The following is a 19,092-nucleotide window of genomic DNA, read 5'->3' on the forward strand; positions in this document are numbered from 1 at the left end:
CTGCCTTATATCCAAATGGCAACCCACCCCTTCCTTCCCCCTTACATTTGCCCCCAGGACTCCAGCATATGAAATAGGAAGACAGCTAATGTAGTGAATGGGAAAGTCAGGGGTGGGAAGTTGACTTTTTGTCTGGACCCCGGTGCGTTGTGCGCCTGTTTTCAATTACTCTACCCGGCACAGGCGGGGTGGAGGTTTATGCGTTATATGGGAATGTAATTGACTATAACTGCCCTCTTAACATTAACCAGGTGTACTAGCTGAGTGTGTGAGATTAGGCCCCGGGTCTTGGCCCGTTATGGTGTGTGTGGAACTATATATGTGTGTGTGTTGTTGTTGATGTATTTATACCCTGCTCCTGTGAGGTGCTGCCCATTAGCACCGTATTTAAATCTGCCATTTTTTTCCTGTTTCTGTGTGTGTGTGTGTGTGTGTGTGTGTGTGTATGTGCGTGCACGCTCCCACTACTTGTCCCTTTGTGTGAGTTTCATCGTTCATCTGCCTCTGAGTGCATATAAGAGTGAGAGGGAAAGTAAAAAAAAAAAAAAAAAGAGGCAGGATGCAGATGCAGCCCCGCTTCAAGGGGGGCCTGACTTTACAAGGACAAAGTCAAAATGGGCCCATTCACAAGGCTGACACACTGTGATTTGTATGTATGGTGCTGTGCAGCCTGCGGGGCACTAGCCCAGGGGCTATCACAGACACCCAGACCAGTGCACGAGCACGGGGAGGGTGGTGGAGGCGAACGGGGAGTGTGTGTGTGTGTGTGTGTGTGTGTGTGTGTGTGGTGGAAAGAGAAGCATCAACAGGCTGTCAATCACGCCGTGGCCACAGCCTGTCACTCCTCGATAGAGCTCGTCCGGGGGAGAATGGGAGTCCCTGGGACCCTGGGAGGAGAAAGGAGGGAGGAGGTGCTGGAGGGGAGGTGGAGGTCTGTCTGTCTCAGTGACTCGGGCTTGATTTGATATTTGATACCGAGCATGTGGCATTTGAATGCAAATCTATTTTGATTGTCCCACCGTCTGATAGGGTTAAGAGGAATCTATAGGGGATATGCATGTGTATCAGAGAGCGCTGGTTTTCTGAGACACACAAACACAAAATGATGCAGAGAATTATTCAGCTGGATTATATTACTCACCAATTCACTTGCATTAGGTGCTTTTTTCTCTCAAAAGCAATATAAAGATATTTAATCAGAATAAATATATAAGATAATGGGTCAGAGGTTACAAAGATGTTTCGTGTGGTGATTTTTTACCCCCCTTTATGTGGTTAAAGTAGTTCTCTTTATGTGGTATTGGCAGTGTATGTATGTACGTATACATCCTGTGCGTTACTGTGTGAGCGTGTGCAGGATAATTATTTTCCCCCGTGTGGAGGATTGTATTTAAAAGCAAGCATGCCAAGTAGGCAGACAGACAGACCGACAGATAGACGGGCGGATAAAGCCGGTATTACTGCAGTATGGAAATGCGAGGCTCAGTTCCCTCCCAATTAGAGCAGTGACTTCTGAAATGCCATAATACCCATTAATTAGCAGGCTGCTATTTTCTCAGTGATATGGCTAATTAGTCTGCGAGGCTCTACACTATCTGGACCATTATTATTGGGTTGAAGCCATGCAAACACACTCGCGTAGGCTACACACACTCGTGTTCGAGCTGACGACGCGCAAACACCAGCGTGCTAACGTTCGTATACATATCGTACGAGGGGAAGGGATACACATGCAGCGCACATTGCAACAATTTCCCCACAGTTGAGTGACTCTAATTTAAGTGACGCCATTATACGCTCCAGTGGCAGCATAGCACAGCATGAGAGAGATAATGGTGAAGAAGGGGATGTTGATGAACGGTTACAGACTGGCCGCACTCTTCTTCAACTGTATGCTCCTCGTAACGTGTTATTATACACTGATAAAACCGTCCCACTGCGAGAAACAACAGGGAAATGTTTCAACCCCCTCAGTAATGACTTGGCATGTGTGTGTGTGTGCGGCGCTGCGTCTGCCTCGACAGTCCATCAGTGTCTCCCACCGGACAGACAGGCCACTGACACAGCACCAAGAGGCCAGGGAACCTTTTCAATCACTCCCTCACTTTTCCCTCTCTGTCAGGTGGCAGAAAGGCGTGATTGATCTGTTGTTTCTCCACGGCGGTGAAGGAGTGGAAAGAAGTTGTGTTGGGTTAAAAAAAAAAAAAAAAAAGGGTCTGGCATGTGTGACAACCACTTTCATAAGTTTATTAATCATCTTCATCAATAATGCAGCCTCGGACCTGCTGTTGGTTGTCACGCAGCTTGTGTGTGTGTTTGCATGCAATGCGTGCGAGCGAGTGTGTGTTCGCACCCCTCACAGCCCGATGAACTTCATAAGTGTCCCATCACCACTTTAATCAAATTACTTATGAACCAAAATTGACAGTTTTCATTAATTATAAAGGATTATTCTAATTGCGATTCAAATTTATTCATTTAGAACAGACGGCATTCAGTAATGTTTCAGGAAATTTGCATATTAAATGGAGAGGGTAGGCCATTAGCTATGCTAATATATGCATGATTCCTTATTTTGTGATTGGTGGGCCATATGTAGCAGGCTGGGGGTGTGCAGGTGAGGAATCTAGAAGGAGCTGTAATATGTTTGATAAACACAGAGGGATGCAAGGCCAAAACACACACGTGCACGTGTCCGCACGCACACACACACGCTCACACACACCAGCCAAGCCATACGCCTCTGTTCAGTATCAATCTCCCTCCGTCGCACACACACTCCCATTTTCTCGGTCTCTCCCACTCTCTCTGCTAGCATATTCCTCCCTCAAGACCCATCGGAGGGAACAACTTTTCACCCGAGAACAAACACGGCACACTAATTAAGTTTCTGATTTCTGATCCTGCTGCATTTAGAAACATAACCTTGAGCCTGCGCGCAGTCACAGTCATAGTTATGATTTAATACGGTGCTTAAATGGAACAAAAAGAAAGAACTTTTGCAAGCGGCACATTCATCCCCACAATGTATGGGGCCGGTCCCGGGTTGACACAATGCTCTTTATCAAGCTATATATAGTCGATGCATTATGCATTAAGTTTAACATGTGCTTAAATCAACACTATTCAATATGAATATCAGTCAGTAGAGAGGGGAACGGTTAGGGTAAATGACTGCGCGGGGAGGCACGCAGGCGAGTATATAAGCACGCGGTCACACACACGCGCGGTCACACACAGCCTTCGGCTGTGCGGCGGCGTCTACCCAGGCTGATGACAGGGCCATTATTCACTGGTCAGTCCCACGAGGGCAGGGCTCGGGCTGGACAGGGTAGCAGCGTGTCCCAGCATGGCAGGACAGCGTTGAGGTGAGAGGGACCAGGACCCTTCATTACTCTTGTGGTCTGGGGGCCTGGAGCTTTTCTCTCTCCCTCCCTCTCTTTGTCTCTGTCTCCATCAGATTAATGGGCCAGGCCCCGACAGAGGAAGTGTTTCAATCAGCACCGCCTGCCAAGCTTGTCCATCACCCAGACAGCCTCTTATTCATCATGGCTTTGATACACACACACATACACACACTCATGCAGAGATGTTTATTTGGTTGCATTTTTTACCCCCGGTGCTCTGGTGTAAATCCAGGCCACAGGTAGCGATGTTATCAGGCTACAAGTTGCTGAACCAACCCAGCACTGCTTTCTCCTACAAACAGCCGAGATCTCATTGCCTGTCTTTCAATGCTCCCCGCACGATTCCTCAGTTGAATTTTGAATGATCCTTTTCGGATGAAATGGATGAAACACAATTGGTTAAGTGTCTCTGGGACTTCTGTCCCCAAGCTGGGACCGGAGCTCCTGGCTCCAGGGGGGGGAAGCAGCGAGGAGCGATCTCTCTCCCAAGCGGGGCTTCTCCCTTAGCGGCGAAGACGCAGCGCCGATCCTCCCTGACCCACCGTCTCCCTCCTCCAGGGTCCATTTGTTCTAAGAAATATTTAACAACGGGGCAAATTCAGCTGACATGACATGAGCAGATACAGACGAGGAGGAGGATGGGGACGATGCACGGAGCGAGCTGGAAATGAATTTTTCAACGCAGTGAGATGTTCTATTTGAATAAATCATGACACTTAAGATAGACATGAGGGCAATATAGAGGTGCCCGCCGTTACTTTGAGGAGTAGCACTCCAAAGGAATGGAGCGAAGTGTGTGTGTGTGTGTGTGTGTGTGTGTGTGTGTGTGTGTGTGTGTGTGTGTGTGTGTGTGTGTGTGTGTGTGTGTGTGTGTGTGTGTGTGTGTGTGTGTGTGTGTGTGTGTGTGTGTGTGTGTGTGTGTGTGTGTGTGTGTGTGTGTGTGTGTGTCTGTGTGTGTCTGTGTGTGTGTGACGGTCTCTCTTTGTCTGTCTACCTCCATGTTTCTGTATGTTTCTCCATATTTTCTTTCATGTTTTGTCTTTTAAAGTCAATCTTTGTATCTATCTGATATTAGTCATGTTGAACTGGATGTTTCTCTCCCAGTAAACTGGGCCACTAGAGCCTGGAGTCCGAGGCCCAGGGCCAGGCCCAGAGACAGACCTGGTTCTGGATTATTAATGTCCCCCCATGTGGAGCCAGGCCCCCCTCCTCCACCCAGTGCCCCCCTACACCCCTGGGGTCAGCCTGCATGGCTCCTGGTGCAAGGCCCCCCTCATAAATCTCCCTAAATTAGTGTGTGTATGTGTGTGCCTCCACGCTTAAACATATACTGCAGGCAGGGAGACAGGTCACCACGAAAACAAGCCAGTCAGGCTCTCGGCTGAAGTGTCAGTGATGCATAGCGGAAAGAGCGGAAGAAAGAAAAGAGTTGCAGAGAAGAGAGCAAGAATACGAGAAGTGAAACACAAGGGGAGGAAAAGAAAATACACAAAACAGGAGTTGAGGAAGATATTTGGTTCTCTGAGAGCGCCAGACTTCACTTCAAGTTTGGTCGCCTATTTGTCACTTTTTTTTCTCCCCTGCTGTAACATTACATTTGCTTACAAATATTTACACTTAATCTGAACTCGCCTCTGACTTCATTAGGATCGATTTCCTGAACAAATCTTAATGCTTGATTGCTGAAGTGCCGGATCCCCCGTTCCTCTACCTGCCTAGATTAGTTCAACATGTCCCACGGTGGTAACAGGCATGGGGAAGTGCTGTTGTGTCACTTAGTTAACCCCCGAGACAAATGGCTCCCCTCCGGAGCACAGTGAATTACACACCTCATGAAGCATATTAGGAGGCAGACACAGTGCTTTTCTTCTGGAGATGATCTGCGCGGCAGAGATGGATGGAGGGAGAGGGAGAGGAGAGGGCTGAGTTATGGCATCACCCACAGCCATTTTTACAGCGCATCGGCGTCAGAGCAAAACACAGAGAGGAGGGGCAAAGAATAAAGAAATGAGGCACAAAGATGTACAGCACAGTGTGTAACAAAAGGCTGAACAGATGAATAAACTAGAACTACTGAGGGAAGATAAAACCGCATAGTTCAAAAGTTATCCGTGTAAAATTTGACAAGGAAAACAACTCTTTGCCTCATTTGTTGCTAATGTAGGAAAATTATTAGAAAATATAACGGAATTGTCCCTCGGAGGCTTCCGTGCTGTTAGCTAATCGCTTAGACAATCTTTATCACCACCGTAATAATATTTAGATGCTACAGGGATTACTTAAAAGTTGTGTTATAATTGCTTTCCTTGTTTTGTTTTTTATGGGCAGAGGGTGATTTTGTGTTTAATTGCTCAAAAGTGACAAATAATGCCCGTTATGATATGATGAAAGTGTGAGATCATTAAATTACAACAGCGACCGGCTGCATGTGTTTATTCGTTCGTTGTGTTTTTTTTCGCCGTTACAAATTTATGCCATGAGGCTTCAAGAGGCCAAGCAGTTATTTACACAAATTCACTTCCACAGCCGTTCCTGGATTTGGGGGTAATTACGTATGAGCAAAATGGTTTTATTTCATTTAATCCAGCCGGCGCAGCAATTTGCAGTGGTAATATTTGTAGCTGTGGAGTCTGCACAGTAAAACAGCTTGAAACCAGCGAGAGGCTCAAATGCAAACAAGGTAGAGGGGGCAATAACCAAAGCAAGAATGCATGCAGGAGACAATATGTTCATGTATAGTATAGTCAATCTATACATCTCTCCTTTCCACATGTCCACATTGCTAAAAGAAAAAGTCAAATTTAAAGATATTAGGTCTAAAGAATACCAAAATCAGCCTTAAGAACAAAACAACACGTATAATTAGTGTGTTATTGTAGAATAAATACATTTGCTCCTAAGGTTGTTAAAATCCCCAAATCTCCAGAGGATACACCCATCTAACCTCGGTGTCCCCAATGGTTGATATGGCAATGATCATATGGGTATTGTTTCATGATAGGAATTGATGAAATATTACTTTGGCAACAACAATCATTTCTGATTTTATTTACTATTTTCTTCATTAAAGGCTGGATTGAATTGAATATGTGCACCATCGTGTAAAGCAATTGTCGGGGGGTATATGGAAAGATTGTATTGTAGCTAAAAAGTGTATAAATATATACATATATTATTGTATTAGGCCTATACTTTGTGTTGAGGAGGAAAACAAACATCCAAATAGGATTACAAATTGGTGTGATGCAGATCTTAAGTAAATTTTTTTGTCACAATAACCAGTGAGCTACAGCTGACTGCCACACCTCACACCAATTTGAGTCAGTTGTGTTGCCATTAAGATTATATGAAAACTAGTTAGTGAGCAGACACGTAGAAATAGTTAGTTAAAGGGCCAGTGTTTAGCATTCTGGGGATCTATTAGCAGAAATGGAATATATACGTTTTCATTAGTGTATAATCACCTGAAACTAATCGTGTTTTCGTTAACTTAAAATGAGCCCTTCATATCTACATAGAGAGCGGGTCCTCTTCACAGAGTCCGTCATGTTGCTCCACCATTTTTTCTACAGTAGCCCAGAACGGACAAACCAAACACTGGCTCTAGCGAGTTCACGTTTTTACGTTACCTGAAGGCTTCTATAGTTCTCGGACATGCTTGTGAAACTGCGTAACGTGAGCCACAGAGTGCAAAACCGTGGTACTGCCAGCCGCTGTCTGACTTCCGTTGCTCCTAAAGTTGTTAATAATGTTATTGGTTGTCAAAGTCAACATGAATAACAGAGCAACAATTGTGAATCATTGAATGCATCTTTTCATTGATTCAAAAGCGAAGAAAGAGACGGAGCAAATGAGAGAATTACGGGCTATCGTAAGCTATCTGTCCATATTTACTGGTCAGCTGTCAATCAGATTATCTATAAATCCGTATGGTAATCTCTCCGCTATTGCATATCAACACGCACCGCTCTTTATCCACCCCCCCACATCCCCCTGCCGCACACCCACACTCTGTTGATCCATGTAAATGTGTGCAGCGGTGATTCCAGTCCCCCGGCTCCCAGGGAGATGAGATAGAGCACCGAGGAATCAACATGCTGCAGTTTTGTAATGTTTCCGTGCGGCTGACTCCAGACACCTTAAGTCATGTAAATAATGAATCAGATGATCCACTCGTGCAGGAGATCGAGGGGACACGCTGACATATGGCTAAGCGAACGAGGCATGCTGACTTTCTCTTACCGTCTCCTTTTGGCACTCGATATCTCAGCACAGTTTTTCCTCCTCCTCCTCTCTCCCATCCAAACTCTAATATTTAACCCCCTGATTTGGTCACCTCTGACTCCGGTGACCCTAACTTTCCTCTCCCCACTTATCCATCATCCGTCTATCATGAATACCTCAGAGGAGCAGGAGGAGGACAGTTGGGGGGAAAAGAGCGGAGACAATGAATTAAACAGGAGGTGCAGTGAGGAAGGTGGAGTATGTTGGACAAGTGGATGTGGTCCACAGCTGTCTGCGAGGCTGCTCTCTGACCTCGAGGAGATAAGAAAGTTGGAAGACCCTCAGCCTGTGGGGTCTAAGAGTCACTGTGAAGGGAAAAAAAAACCTCCATCTCTCTGCTTCATGAATTATTGAGATATTGGCCTACAGCTTCTAAAATATACAGGAGGGTGGTCTGTCTCTCCTTTCGGATTTCACGTACTCTCCACCTCGTCCGTCTGTCTATCTTTCTATCATTTTATCCTCTCGCTTTCTACTTCCCTCCCTCCCTCCCTCCTTTTTTCCTCTCCCCCCTTCTCATTCAGATTTAGCCTCTTGCGCCAGCGAGATCGTAAATCAGAACACAAACAAAGCAGGAGGGGGAAAAAAAGAGCGCGGCAGAGAAAGACAGTTTGTTATTCACATCATAAGAGGCTTTTTCTTCCTCACTTGAAGTTGAGCGTCTACCACTAACCAGCTGTCATGCATTTAAAAGTTGTCATGGATAAATTCACGAGTTCTTGTGTTACATCAGATGCCTGTAATGCGCACAGCAGTACACTGGCCCTTGAAATGAGACAGAACTCCGGTTTGTCCATTTATCTTCTTTGCTCTCTTGTTTTTCGCTTTTTCTTCTCTCTTCTAGATGAAGCAATTGTCCAAGTCACGCCGCTGCTTACTGTGTGTCTCTTGACATGTCTCTATGTGTGTGTGTGTGTGTGATGCGTTTCCTCGTGCATGATTATATCTAAGGCAGTTGGCTCCAAAACGCGCTGCCCAGTGCAGAATCCTAGCCATAACAAATGAACAGAGGGTAGAAAATAAGACATATGAAAGAAAAGCTGAGCAAAGGAGTGATTCTCTCTCTGGCTGGTGGAGATCTGTATTGTAAGCAGTTTCAGCTGTCAGCACTTCTTTGAGCTACCTCAAAGGGAGGAGGAGGAGGAGGAGGAGGGGACCGGGAAATGTTGTAGTTTTATTTTCCCCCTTTTGAGGGTTCCTGTTTATTTGTACACGGCGCTGTTTATTTTCGCGGTTCATTTGATATAGTGTTTTTTTTTTTCTTTTCAGAGAGACAGACAATGCAGAAGGGAGAGTGGTGGAGAGATGTACAGTACTGTAGTTTCAGTTAAAGAAGAAGTTGTCAGGCTTCAAGCCTCGGGGTGGGGCTAGGGAATAAATTGTCAGCCGTCCCCTTTTTCTGCTTTTCAGGCCTCCGGTGCTCCCCCCCCCCACACACACTCACTCCCCCCTTTACTCCTCCGACCCTCCCTCCCTCCCTCATTAAGTATTGATGTGGGTAGCCATACTTGCCATCTCAGCCTATTAATAATGCATGGCAGGTGCTGTTGATGTGGTCTCTCACACTGAGATTGAGAGAGGCAGGAATGGCAACACTGTGCTGCATAGTAGCTACAGCAAAACCTCCGTCACACAGCTCTCTCTGCAGCTGGGGGGGGGGGGGGGGGAACGACCGGGGCTGCGTCTGCCCCGGTGAGTTTATGGCAAGCTGTGACAGCAGCTCGGAGATGGATATACAAGGTAGCATCTTACTCAATATCCTGGAGCTGTTTTTACATTGAAAACTCCCTTTGTCATAAACAACTGATGGATGAGGGTGGGACGGCGTATGAGCCTTGTCTGCCACTGCTGTTTTATTAGTTTTATTTGTACCTTGTGTTTTATTGAAGTAGCTCATGCTGTACTTTCAGTGACAGACAGTCGCTCTTTTACTAACTCATTTGTTTCTCTCTTTCTCTGCATATGCAGGTTCTTCCTCAAGTTCTTCCTGAAGTGTAACCAGAACTGCCTGAAGAACGCAGGGAACCCTCGAGACATGAGGCGTTTTCAGGTGAGATGCAACCGCAGTGTGTGTTGTATAGAAGACATTTCTTGGGACTGTCTTTCATGTGTGTTTTTTTGCAAAGCACCAGACATGGCAACAGCATAACCTCCCAGCACAAAGCATTTACAGGGTCTCTATCTCACATAAATGCTCTCTGTGCTTTCCCAGGGATGAATCCAGAGAGAAAAGAGAGCATATTATGCTCTAACATTACAAAATGACAAATAAAATTCTCATCAAATAATAAGATCAACATTCCGTTTATTTTCTGGCCCGCAACTTTACTATTTTGGTTCACTCTCACTGCTCTCTCTCTGCAGCAGGCAGCTGTTTTCAGTGAGAAGGCTCTAAGAAGCCCACTGTACGCTACCTGCCCAGCACCAAACAGCCGAAGTTGGCAGCTAGCAGGCAAACATAGTGGAGCATTTAGCAGCTAAAGAGCCAGATATTCCCCCTCAGGAGTGAGTGGAGACCAAAGAGGTGAATGAATATTGGATTTACATTCACCGGGTGGCCAGAAACACAACTCGAAATGCACGGTCTCTGCTTGCTCTCTGTCTCCTGGATGAGTAAATTTATAAGGCGATAATATGTAAGTTTTAGCCAAAAATCTGTTATTGCAAGTTTAAAATAGCTGAACGTCACTTGTATAGCAAAAACACCAAAAGTAAACAGAGTTAGTCCAGAACAAAAACTTGCCAAAATGCAACACATATGGTAAAATTTGTAAAATAAAACAAGTAAAACTTTATTTCCTGGGTACTAATGCTACATCAGAAAATATTTACTCCCTTAAAACTATATTAACAACCCTTTAGGAGGCTTGGGAAAAAAATATAAAATATAACATTGGAGGTGTTAATGTGTTCCCTTCAAAATAAAAGTCTGCAATCCACATAAGGTTTTACAGAATTCATAATGCCCAACACACACACACACACACACACACACTACTACATACTGTATATAATTTGCAGGTGTATATATCAAAGTGAGGCTTATTGTACTTTAATGGTTTCCATCTGTCTCTCCCTGTTTCAGGTGGTCGTGTCGACTACGGTGAGCGTGGAGGGTCACGTCCTGGCCGTCTCCGACAACATGTTTGTGCACAACAACTCCAAACACGGGCGCCGAGCTCGAAGACTGGACCCCTCGGAAGGAACACCGTCCTACCTGGAACACGGTATGAAAAAGCAGGAACAAAACACCCAGGCTCTCTCACCAAGCTTTCTTTGTCTTCCTCACTTTCTCTCTTTCTGTTCAACTCCACTCCCCTCCCTCCGTCCCTCCCTCCCTCTCTCACCCCCTTCCCCCCCGTCTGGCTCCGCACTCAAACCCCTCTTCTGTCTGCGCTCTATCCCTCTCAAAACCTGCTCTCTTGCTGTCTTTCTTATCTCTCTCCGGCTTCCTCCCGGATTCTCACTTTCCTCCCTTGTAGGGTTTCTAACTCGAGCTAAGAGAGGAGAGAGTGGTAGCTAGTGAGTCTCTCGTCTCTCCCTTGTGGCTTGCTCCCCTCAGGTCTCTGCCTCTGGGCCTTCTACTCTGCCTCGCATAAGCACTATGTGTCTTATGAGGTCTGTTCTGCTTAAAGCCAACACTGGCTTTATTTCCTCGGAGACCTGCTTTTATCCTCCAGCCCTCCATCACTCCCCATCCCTCAGGTTTTACCCATACACACACACATAAAAAAGCACACACATACACACCCCCGCATGCACAGTCAGACCCAAACCTTTAATACTTCATAATGACATGTGCACATGATTTAGGAGCCCGCACTGATTCCCAAGTCCCTAATCCAGTTATTTTCTCATTTCGATTTCCCAGACATTGAATAAGAGAAACATATTTTTTTTTCTTCTTTGAGGAAAGTCAACCTCAGGGATGATAATGACAAAAAACTAAAAAGGGATTTACATGATGGCCGACAGTAGATTGCATTAAGATTGAATGTTATGGTTTAGTCGTTCTAATGACCATCCTCCAGAGGTTTAGGTGGACCACTTGTCCCCGCGACTGGTCTCGCAGACGATTTGAAAAGTTCACAAAGACGAGACATATTGGAGACGTCAGCGAGACTTGGATGTTACACAGAAAGGAGAGCACGCACAGATGTTCCCTGTGTCAGAGAGATTTGTTTGGGAATTTCCTCCGATTTTTTACTATCCTGATGACAGCGGTTGGGAGGAACAACAGGAGTGAAAGAACCAGACAGAGGGGTGGAGATGATGGCGCGATGAGAGGAAGGGCTAAAAGTGCATTATAGCATAAAGAAAAGATGAAATGATCAGAAGGAAGGCAGCGGTTTCTTTTTGTTTCTAGCGTGTGTCGAGTTTGTGTGCAGGACACACAACTTTGGGGGCCCATTTCAGGCGGTAATAGATGAGCAGTGCATGGAGTTGAACAGATGGCACCGAGGAACACCCCAAAGTATAATCCTATCACATGGATTCACGTTCCACCATCTGGTTAATCCACACACACAAACACACACATCCACACATGCACATGGAGCGCACATAATATCAGCGGCTGTGAAAGGGAGGCATCTTAGGCCATGATTACGGCCACAGATTGCCGCTCGGTGAACGTTGATCTCTGCAGGCGTATCGGGGGGCTAAATATCACTCCAGCTTGTCGGGGAGGATCAACAGAACAGGGAGTCAGGCAAAGAGCAAAGGCTAGGCTGCAGGGGAAAAAAAGTCAGCCCAGTCTAAAGTGGATTATGCCGCTTTACAGAATTACAGCATGTCTGACAAGCTGCATATCTGTTAAGGAGAGGAGATTTAGCTTGTATAAACATGTATTTTCCCAATGCTGTTCTTTTCTTCAATCACAACCAGTAATCTCAAAGTCCACAATGCCAACAGAGGAGGTCAAAAAGCACATTGAATACCAGTTATTGAAAATGCGGTTTATTGTTGTTATTCCATGTACTTTGTCCGATAAGAATATGTTTTAAGAGAAAACATTGAAAGCTTACAAAACGCATTACAAATATCCACGCATGGGAGCTGAAATGACCCCCGTGTGGTCACGTGCTCGGTGGCTGCAGATACAGTAGCTACCATAGACGTATGAAACAGACAGCTGAGCAACAGCTAAGTGTTTGGTTAATGAAGGCGGCGTATTCAGAGGGCAGAGCCACTGTTGGCTCTGCTCCGCTCCCCGGTCGCGTGGCCTTTGATCAGACACTCAGCACACCTGACATTTACACGCCTGCACGCTTTGCCACGTGTCATAAAACAAGCGCACCGCCGCTGCCCTCACACACAGGGCAGGGGTGATGTTTAATAACGGGGTGCGTATAATCACTCTGATTAGTATTCCTCGCTCGCCCCCGACCCCTGGGAGAGAGGAGAGAGGTGATGTGTGTGTATGTGTGTGAGGGGAAATAGATGGGAAGAAGAAGAGGGGACTGTACATTATGCCAATAGCAAAGACCTTTATGGGCTGTCATTAGGTTAGTTAGCATCTAATCTATTTTGTGTGTGACTCTTTCAGCGACCCCCAGCATCAAAGCCATCAGCCCCAGTGAAGGCTGGACCACAGGGGGCGCTACCGTCATCATCATCGGGGACAACTTCTTTGACGGCCTGCAAGTCATCTTTGGAACCATGCTGGTCTGGAGTGAGGTTAGTCATCATCGGTGTGTCTGTGTGTGCATCCTGACCACAAAATATGAAATAGAGGCCTTTCTACGACAAACCAATCAATGGTTGCCAACAACGCAATCTCTGTTTGTGACTCTTCCTTATTGCTTTGACCATCTTGTCCCTCCATCAAATATACAGTATCTTGGGATCCCTAGGGGGGGTTTGACCCCCGGGTTTGGAACCACTGCTGTAAACTAGAGCTAAATTGATTAGTCAATTAAGAGTTGATCAACAGAATAGTACTTGAAAGTAATTTCAGGTAAAAATGCCAAACATTAGCTGGTTTTAGCCCCTCAAATGTAAAGATTTTCCTCTTTTCTGTGTTTCACATCTATGTAAATTGAATCCATTTGAGGTCAGGCGACTGAAAAAATAATAAATACATTAATTAATAATGACAACGATCATTAATTGCAGCCTTACTGTAAACGCATATCAAAAATATTTCACTATCTGAGCAGCCCACGTTCTCATTTCTCTCTGTAGCGGCTCTTATTTCTGTCATATCTCTTCTCAGCTCCCTTCCTGTCTTTTATTACATTAGTACCTTAGCCGTCTTGGAATATGTGCACACCGTACTGTATGAATCTCTTTGTAAGGAGCATCTGCCACATGACTAAAATGTAAATGTAGTGTATGTGTGAAATTGAAGGTCAGTGAGCGGCGCAGCTAAACAGCTTTCTCTTTAGTAAAGGAATAATTCTATAAAAAGCTCCTATATTATCTCGCTGAGAGGTGAGTGGAGGCCAGACAATGGTGGAATGAAAGCGTAGCTAAGTGAGCAATGAAAGGGACAGTTATATCAACACACACACACACATGCACACACACATGCACACACACACCATAGCTGCTGGCAGAGGCATTGATAGCTTTTGAGCGCTGCTAGCTTTGAGTGCTAGTTGACTATAGCGTGTAGAAAACGAGCACTCAGTGAGGTCTCATCTGTGTTTTGTCTTGTTACCGTTTTCCTTCAAAGACCCTTCAGCGTACACACACACACACACACAAACACACGCACACACGCACACGCACACACACACACACACACACACACAGACATACGTGGCGCGCAGGCTCATCAACCACACTAAGTGAGCCTGTTTAAGACATAGTGGCGCTTTAATGTGGCTAACGGCAGCTAGACAGCCTCAGCTGACAGACACAGAGACAGGGGCAGCAGCAGTAGACAAGCATATTATACGTTTGCTTATACCGTGTAATAGATGTATGCAGAGGAAGGTGTGTTTTATTCATAAACATATAACTGCTTTTGAACCCCTCTTACAGAGTCCATGTCAGCACTGATAACCATCCTAAGCCTCGCAGTGACATTGCCTCGGGCTACGAGGCCACCTGAGGGCTTTAGCGCTAACACATCATTTTCAGGCTGATTATACAAAGAAAGAAAGTCAAAAGCTGCAAAGGGAAAGGTCTGAGGCGAGCCGGGGAACAGTCCCCCGAGCGCATGTTTAGATATGAAGTTTCATTGCATTAATCTTTCTGCCCTCTCTGCCTCTCTCTCTCCATAGCTGATCACCCCCCATGCCATTCGTGTGCAAACTCCACCCAGACACATCCCCGGGGTGGTGGAGGTCACGCTGTCCTACAAATCCAAACAGTTCTGCAAAGGCACACCTGGACGCTTCATCTACACAGGTACTACGCACTAACACTTACTAATGACACTAATTACCAGAGCTAATGGATCCTCGGTCTACCTATCTGCCGGCTTTTCTCATACAATTTTCTTCCCGATTCTCTCATTTTCTACAAACTTGCCTTTTAGAGTAATGTGAATAAAAGCTATAATCACATAAGAAAACCACACACGTTTTATTAGGACTATATATTTGCAATATCTGCTAAAAGTAACCTGGTAAAGTCTATAAGCTGCCATTTCTCGACACCGTTTCTGGAGAAAAATGTGCATGCTAAACAATTTAAAATTCAATAACACGACTCAATAATTCAGTGCAAAAAAGCAGACTGATCAGAGGAGGAAAAGTGTTTACCCTCTTTTATGAAGCAGGTGAAGGTCAGGAGGCGGTTTAACCTTTTGATTAGTGGGATTATTGAGATTTAACCCTGTCGAAGGCGCGATCCACAAAGGAAGAGTGGAGCGTGATTTTTGACGGTGAATAGCTCGGGCGTTACATCAGAGCGTATCGGCTCAGAGTTATAGCCGCGCGGTGAAAAGAGCGGCGGGGAGAGTGAATGTGAAGCGGTGATTAACCAATGCGAGGCCACAGGTCCCCGGGGAGGTTGTGAATCACATAAATCTGTCTGTAATCTCAACCACTGATAGACTTAGGCCGTAAGCCCCGGCTGGAATTGCCAACATTTGACAAAATCACAATCGAGAGGGAGCGTGTGCGTCACATCGCCGCCGTGCATTTTTTCCCGCATCTTGTGTGTGTCCTAATTACTGTGCATGGACAGAATCCATGTCCATGCGTCATAATTATGACTCCGTGTTTGTGTACTTACGGGAAAGGCTGCGATAGGCCGCCTGTGTTTGTTTGTGTGAATGTACTCCGAGCACACACATGCACATTGACAAGTAACTGCATTACTAAGACAGAGGGCAGATGGGTGGGCAGCCTTTGCCATGCCAGAGCTGTCCAACAGCCCGCACTCTGCCAAACTCATAGAGCTGTGTGTGTATATACTGTAGGTGTGTGTGTGTGCAGCCTTTTAATGTGCCAGACATGTGGGAACCGTATGCATAAATGCCCTATCTCTTCCCAGCCCTCCACTCTTTCCCCTTGTCACATTCACTTATTCAAAACTTGCTTCTTTGGATGAATTCATCCTCTCTCTCTCTCTCTCTCCGCCTCTTGGCTCGCCACGGAGGCACATAGAAGAATCTCAACAGGTGAGGGGTAGCGAGAGGTCATCCAGTGGGAGCTCAACACACACACACACACACTGTGCTGCTGCTTGCCAAGCGCTGGCACCTTCACGGTGACACAGTCAACCGTGTCGAGGCATAGATCCCAGTTCTACTCTTCACGCACTTCACTTCACTCCAGCCACTGCTCTGTACCCTCAGTGGATATTTGTACCTCTCCCACAACTCCGTTTTTTATCATTTGACGTTCTTCTAGCTAGCGAGGAAGAACCCGTTCACATTTTGGTATCTTGAATGAGAAGCGGAGAACGACGAGGAGGATGAGCAGAGCATTTGGAGCATAAAAAAAAGCAATTGATGAGAGTGGAGGGAGGTGGATGAGAAAAAGGGAAGAGTGGGGAAGGATGGGAAAGAGAGGGATGGAGGATTACCATGGGCCATGTTGCCCTCCTGGGTCTGTTTGGCACCAGTTTGAGCCCAGTTGCCAGTGGGTACTAATCATGGAGGATTGGCAGCGCCGCGTGGCAGCTGGCAGCTAGCGCACACACACACAGACATGCATATACTCATATATTACATGTGCACACACGATCACACACACACACACACACACACACACTGAATTACATTGGGGACAGCTGGCATTGCTAATCAACTTCAGCTGAGGAGAGGAAAGCGAGCAGCTCACAGACCTAATTAAGTCAACACATACCCAATACTGCTGCTACCGCTACTTTGCAAACACACACATAACCCATCTATAGGTTTACCCTCCTCCGCCCCTCCTCCGCCTGATCACTGATACTCCACAACCGGCCAGCGCTGAATGGAAACATTTCAGCCGTGGTTCAGGACGGAGGAGACGATAGGGGGACTTTTGGTGCAGAGGATATTCGGAGAGAAGCTATTACAGTAATGTGTCCTCTGCCGTCTCTGAGGACTCCTCTGCCATTAGTCTTCAGAAAGCTCCAATTAGACTCATCAAAGGCAATTAAGCTCTCCACTGATAAGAATAAAAGAATGTTTTTTTTTCATTCTCTGCTCTTCCTCTGTCTTTTTATCCCCTTATCCCCCTTCTGTTCCTCTCTCTGCCCTCTGCCTTACCCACCTCTGGGGCTGAGAGCTCTCCCTAATCTCCCTTTCTCTCTCCCTCCCTCTTTCTCTCATTATCAGGTCATTGCCCACCCCCCTTTCCCCCGTGTCCCCTGTATAAATGCATCTCCATGTTTGGTTGTGTATCACCTTTTACTGGATTGCTGTCTTTGTAACATTCATCAGAGATGCTCTCCCTTTTCTTTTCTCCACGCAATATAGAGTGATAATACTCTCTGCCACTAGGGCCTGTGTGTGTGTGTTTGTGTGTGTGACACAGGGATACTGGCCATAGATTGGGGGAGTTGATGAATCACCCTTGTCGTTCAAAAGGCAATCCCTCCCTCCTCAGTATGCAGCCTTGTCTGCTTAGTGCTTCCACTACAGCCTCTGCTGATATTAAAAGGCTCTGCTGGCTCACATTAAGGCCGACACCATGCGCGCCGACGCGCATCCGCGCACACGCACGCACAAACATTAGGGGTAGTTTTTCAGCGCTGAGTGCAGATTAGGCGTGTAGGAAACATCACTCAGTTGCCGTGAGGAGGAGCAGGGAAAAGTGAGGTAAAAGACAAAAGTCAAGAACAGAATTTAAACCAGCCGGGGATGCTGCTGAAGTCTCTCTCCGTCTCTCTCTCTCTCTGCCAGCCTCTGCGCTCCAAATTAGTTTTAGGAGTAGAGGGAGGACTGTCAGTTGTCTGTCATTCTGTACACTACAGACACGGGATTGAAACACAGTAAGAGTGTTGTAAGCATGAACATGCTCTTTAAAGTTCCACATAGTGATGAAATCACACACAATTGAGATATTGATTATTTTGCTCAGATCGTGCCCAATTAAGGGTGTGGGAAATAATCAATACAGCATAGTGTCCCGATATTTTGCGTGGCAATATTGTATTGATATTGATCTTTTATTATATAAACTATTAACCTCTTAACAATCAGACGACGAACAATCCAGCTATTTTGTCTTTCAGAGGTTGTAGCGGGCTCAGTATTAAAGGTAGATTGAAGATACTGGCATCATATGAAACTAGAAAACCTAAGGAATCCATTGGTACCAGCATGTCACGTTAGCTTTTTTCAAAGGGGACCCTTGACCTCTGACCTCAGTGAAAACTCTGAGATGAACGGAGTGAAAACTGTATCTCATTAGATAAAACAGATGTTGACAAACTGCATAATTTGCAGTTGAAAAAGGTAATAGATCGCAATATATCTTATCGCAATACTCGCAAAATGTTTAAAATCGCAATAAGATCGTATCGTGACTTAAGCATCGTGATAATATCGTATCGTGGGACTTCTGGGGATTGTCACCCCTATGCCCCAGTACTTCAGATTAGTAATATATCTGATGCTGAATGTGTGGATATCCTGATGTTGGTGCAATGTGCAGAATCAGTGACAAAATCTGTTGTTAACATAGACCTACAGATGTATTCATAAACACGTGATACACCTACAACATTCACACATCACAGACACAAATGCAGCATGTAGTCATCTGGCAATAAAAGCGGGGTGCAACCACGAGCCGGTCAATTACTCGTCTTGCTCCTATTTGTGAATGCTGTCTTTTATTGAGCTCGGGGTGGAGGCCTGCTGTTGATTAAAACGGCTGCTCTCCAGCTGGAGACGGGGGCCGGCTGAGATAGCTGCACACATTCACGTTTATTGCACACACAGTCTTAACAGTGAGGAAATTCACACCTATTTGAGATTGAGATTAATTTTCTGCACCATGTGGCT

The 19,092-nt window shown here is 45.7% G+C and overlaps 1 protein-coding gene across 6 annotated transcripts in view; it reads left to right on the top strand.

Annotated features, from left to right (window-relative positions):
• The window catches only part of LOC141775122 (transcription factor COE1-like), a 70,237-nt gene that overhangs the window by 34,310 nt on the left and 16,835 nt on the right, over positions 1–19,092 (top strand). For all 6 annotated transcript variants that reach the window (XM_074648173.1, XM_074648170.1, XM_074648172.1 and 3 more), the window contains exons 7-10: positions 9,660–9,741; positions 10,777–10,918; positions 13,240–13,370; positions 14,924–15,050. In XM_074648173.1, coding sequence (XP_074504274.1) covers positions 9,660–9,741; positions 10,777–10,918; positions 13,240–13,370; positions 14,924–15,050 — 482 coding nt within the window. The remainder of the gene's footprint in view (positions 1–9,659; positions 9,742–10,776; positions 10,919–13,239; positions 13,371–14,923; positions 15,051–19,092) is intronic.

The sequence above is a fragment of the Sebastes fasciatus genome, chromosome 10 (assembly GCF_043250625.1).
Source record: "Sebastes fasciatus isolate fSebFas1 chromosome 10, fSebFas1.pri, whole genome shotgun sequence".
Lineage (NCBI taxonomy): Eukaryota > Metazoa > Chordata > Actinopteri > Perciformes > Sebastidae > Sebastes > Sebastes fasciatus.